Source organism: Sapajus apella, unplaced genomic scaffold, assembly GCF_009761245.1.
Source record: "Sapajus apella isolate SASKATOON/1434 unplaced genomic scaffold, GSC_monkey_1.0 scaffold226, whole genome shotgun sequence".
In the NCBI taxonomy this organism is placed as follows: Eukaryota; Metazoa; Chordata; class Mammalia; order Primates; family Cebidae; genus Sapajus; species Sapajus apella.
Genome location: NW_022437166.1, coordinates 164,417 through 169,163, shown reverse-complemented (window position 1 = coordinate 169,163; position 4,747 = coordinate 164,417). Strand labels below are relative to the sequence as shown.

The 4,747-nt window shown below is 43.1% G+C and overlaps 1 protein-coding gene and 1 pseudogene across 1 annotated transcript in view; one reads left to right on the top strand and one right to left on the bottom strand.

Moving 5' to 3' along the window:
- The window catches only part of LOC116544661, a 383,530-nt pseudogene that overhangs the window by 237,460 nt on the left and 141,323 nt on the right, over window positions 1-4,747 (bottom strand).
- The window catches only part of LOC116544668 (zinc finger protein 724-like), a 133,887-nt gene that overhangs the window by 14,087 nt on the left and 115,053 nt on the right, over window positions 1-4,747 (top strand). The window contains 1 exon segment of the mRNA XM_032271205.1: window positions 4,275-4,278. Within this exon segment, the coding sequence (XP_032127096.1) occupies window positions 4,275-4,278 (4 nt within the window).

Genomic DNA, 4,747 nt, shown 5'->3' with positions numbered 1-4,747 from the left:
ACACAACCCATGCCACAGCAAAGGCAGTGAGGAATTGTTCAATGTGGCAGTGACGTGGAAGATACAGACAAGAACCAAGACTAGCAATTTGGTTTGGAAGCAGATGAGGGTGTTTGTAAACCAAGTTAAGGAGTTTGGATTTTTCTTTTGTAGGCAACAGGGAGCCAAGAAATGTTACTAGGCAAACACCAAGAGCAGCTTTAGTTTTTGAGAATTACTCTGGCGGTAGGGTGGAAGGTTAACAGCAGTAGGGAGAAACTGGCGGCAGAAAATTAAGCAGCTTTTATGACTCAATGAGGGCCTTAGGTCAGAAGTGATTAAACAGCCAAAGTCAGTGACTGGAGCAGTTTTGGGGAGAGCCTGGTGACTGAGGCAGCCAGCAGCAATGTTCGTGGCCTAGTAGGTTGTGTGCATGGCACTCACCTTCCAGAAAGGATGGAGATTACTTTCATTTTTACAAGTACTTGCAGGGTGAGGGACTTGTATAGTGTGATCAAGATGACAGAAGATTAAAGCTTTGGAGAAGTTGTAAGTGAAAATGTAGAGTTAGAGTTGCCAGCTCATAGGTTAGAGGAGAGGGCAAAAAAGCGCCAGAATGCATAGGGCATTCTGCAGGAACAGAACTCACTCCCAGGTATGGGACTGCAAAGGTTTCTGCAGAGAACAGGCATTGGGCACGTGGCAACTGACATCAGTGGGATGCTTCCAGTCTGTCCATGATCGAAGAATTTTAAAACAACTATTCTCAAGCGTTTCGCATGTCTCTCACATAAGTGGAGCCCAGATTGCTTTGCGGGCAACTGTCCGCTTACTGTAGAAAGCCCCTTTCTATAATTCAGTCTCCTCATCTTCCTGCCTTCTATTTTGCATATCTCCTGCTTGTGTAATAGGGTGAAAAGTGGGAGGGGAGGACAAAAGTCATACGAGTGGCACTCCTTTCATTATACTAGACAGTTCTGACCTGTGGCCTGGGATCCCAGAACATAAAAATTATCACTGTTGACCGGGCGTGGAGGCTTATGCTTGTAATCCCAGCACTTTGGGAGGTCAAGGTGGGCGGATCACGAGGTCAGGAGTTCAAGACCAGCCTGTCCAATATGATGAAACCCCGTTTCTCAAAAAAAAAAAAAAATACAAAAATTAGTGAGGCGTGGTGGTTCACGCCTGTAGTCCCAGCGACTTGGGAGGCTGAGGCGGGAGAATTGCTTGAACCCAGGAGGTGGAGGTTGCAGTGAGCCGAGATGGTACCACTGCACTCCAGCCTGGGCGACAGAGTGAGACTCCGTTTCAAAAAAAAAAAAAATTATCACTGTCTCCTTTGTTGCATCCCTGTATTATCCCCATTCTTCTCAGCCAGGGAAGCTGGCTGACATCCACCCTCTCAAGAGGACGTGTATGGACAGAATCCCTGGCTAGAAAACACTGTTCTATGAAAAGAGCAGATTGTTGTGTAAGAATTTTGTAAAACCTTGAGAAATTAAAATAAGGGAGACTATGAATGCAAAAACATTAACTGTCAAGCAAGTAAGAGCTAGTTCAAACAATTTTTTGAAAGATGTACTCCACATAACTTAAAACATGAGGAAGATTGGCATATGACAGAATCAGGTGAGTTTCTTAAATAACTGAGAAGGTGACTGGGAAAACTGAGCCACCTACTACAACAGCTTTACAGAGCCAGTGCATCTCATTTGTTTTAGAAACACGTAAGTGCTAGAACTCTTATTTACCATGGAGTTTTCGACTGCATTGAACACCACTTAATGTTTTCCTCAATCCCAAGCTTCTTGTTAAACTTTGACCTTGCCAACCATGGCACCTTAGAGGCAAATAAAAGCTTACCTAATTTATGAATTTTCAGATTTCTTTTTTTTTTTTTTGAGACGGAGTTTCGCTCATGTTACCCAGGCTGGAGTGCAATGGCACAATCTCGGCTCACCGCAACCTCCGCCTCCTGGGTTCAGGCAATTCTCCTGTCTCAGCCTCCTGAGTAGCTGGGATTACAGGCACGCACCACCATGCCCAGCTAATTTTTTTTTGTAGCTTTAGTAGAGACGGGGTTTCACCATGTTGACCAGGATGGTCTCGATCTCTTGACCTCGTGATCCACCCGCCTCGGCCTCCCAAAGTGCTGGGATTACAGGCTTGAGCCACCGCGCCCGGCCTGAATTTTCAGATTTCTAAATATAGCACATGCAATAAAGGGAATGCACCCAGTGTGCTTGTGGATGCAATAAAAGCCACGACTCTACCTTTCAAGCAGGCTTCCTTGACTTCAGCTCTGCTGACATTCGGGGCTGTCTGGGCACGGTGACCTGTGGAGCAGTATTTCCAGTGTCTGTACAGTAAAGACCAGTAGTATCCTTTCCCAAAGCAAGACACTCAAAAATTCAAAATTCTAGAACGGAAATCCACAGTGGATACCCACAAAGCTTCCTCATCTCAAACTATACCACTTTATTCTGTATGTAGATTTTGAGTTTCCAGAACATTATTTTATCGGTACAACCATTGTTGTAAGGTTTTACATTGTTGTAAGGTCATTGCCCTGAAGTAGAAAAACTACTAAAAAGATGCCTATCAGCATATTCCTCAATGACACTGCCACCAATGGCTGAAGTTTTTATTATTATTATTATACCTTCAAATTCAATGAAATTTATATGTTTAAAAATTGGTCTTCTTTATTAAAAGTAACAACACACCTATGCACAGAGGTAAATAAGCAGTATACATTTAAAGCTAAGTCTTCTTTGAGATCAAGCTGACTCTATAAAGCAGCTGTTCCATGGGTCTTGGCAGTAGTTAGGAATTGTGAATCCTGAGCTTCATTTATTGGGAACCCCTGTGTAGATCATGAAGCACCTGTAAAATGGGCCAACATACCCACCCAACCCTGACAGTGTTGGTCTGAGTATAAACCTGGACTATGTGCTGAGTGCTTTCAAAGAAGCACAGTGAAAGTAACTTAGTCTAAGAAGGTAGACCAGTGGGGCGGGGTGAAAAAATAAAAAAAGAAGGTACACCAAAATGAATAAAGAAGATGTTAAAGTAATCAAGCCACCAGAAATATTACACATTGTATATAGTCCTACTCCATTGTCTCTGAGAAAAGTGAAAAAAAGAGAAAACACAAAGCAAGCAAGTGAAAGACAAATACAGCTTTTAAAATCTCTGACTAACCCCACTAGGAATTTCTTTGGCTACCTGGTGTATGCCAGGCATTGCACATTGCAGGGTGGTGGTCCATAACTTTCTTGGCACCAGGGTCTGGTTTTGCAGAAGACAGTTCTTCCATAGATGTGATGGGATGATTTTCTTTTGGATGATTTTCTTCTCAGATCATTCAAGCATGTTACATTTATTGTGCACTTAGTTGATATTATTATATTGTAATATATAACGAAATAATTATACAACTCACTATAATGTAGAATCATTGAGAGCACTGGGATTGTTTTTCTTAAACTAGATGTTCTCATCTTGGGGAGATGAGAGACAGTGACAGATCTACAGGCATTAGATTATCATAAATAGTGTGCAACCTACATCCCTCACATGTGCAGTTCACAGTAGGGTTTGCACTCCTATGATAATCTGATGATGATGCTGATTTATAATGCCAGTGATGGAAAGTGGCTGTGAATACTGATGAAGCTTTGCTCACCCACCAGTTACCTCCTGCTGTACAGCCTGGTTTATAACAGGCCACAGACTGGTATTAGTCTGTCCCCTGGGTGTTGGGAACTGCCGATATAGAACAACTACAATTATTTACTTATTTATTTCAATGGCATGATCTTGGCTCGCTCCAACATCTGCCTTCCAGATTCGAGTGATTCTCCTGCCTCAGCCTCCCGAGTAGCTGGGATTACAGGCATGCACCACCACACACAGCTAATTTTGGATTTTCAGTACAGACAGAATTTCACCATATTGGTCAGGCTAGCCTTGAACTCTGACCTCAAGTGATATGATTGCCTTGGCCTCCCAAAGTGCTGAGATTTCAGACATGAGCCACTGCACCTGGCTGGCAACTACATTTCTTACCATCCATTCATTACCAGGGTACCTATGTTGTACCGTGTGTGGCATACACCAGGTAGCCAATAAACAGCTATTGATCAAATGTAGGACTAAAAAGGTAAGGTTTATTTTTTCTCCTTTAACATGCTGTACCTGGGTTGGGTGCAAATAAGACCGTGGGAATCTGCCTGAAGTAACTTAAAATAAAAGACCCTTTTATCAAACGGTCATTTGGATGGTGTAACAAGTTAGGTATGAATGTATCACCTGTACCAGCTTAGTGAGATGCATGTTTACCATCACATAACAAACACGGGCTCTGCCACGGTAAGGACTTAGAGCCTGAACTTCTGATGAGAAATAAAGTGGTATGTAGAACACTCCAGAGAATGATTTTATATGGATTTATAAGCATCAGTAGCATTTCCTTAAAAAATCATACATCTAGCAATTTTTTTAAAAAAGGTATCCTAGGCCGGGCACGGTGGCTCAAGCCTGTAATCCCAGCACTTTGGGAGGCCGAGGCGGGTGGATCACGAGGTCAAGAGATCGAGACCATCCTGGTCATCATGGTGAAACCTCGTCTCTACTAAAACTACAAAAAATTAGCTGGGCATGGTGGTGTGTGCCTGTAATCCCAGCTACTCAGGAGGCTGAGGCAGGAGAATTGCCTGAACCCAGGAAGCGGAGGTTGCGGTGAGCCGAGATTGCGCCATTGCAC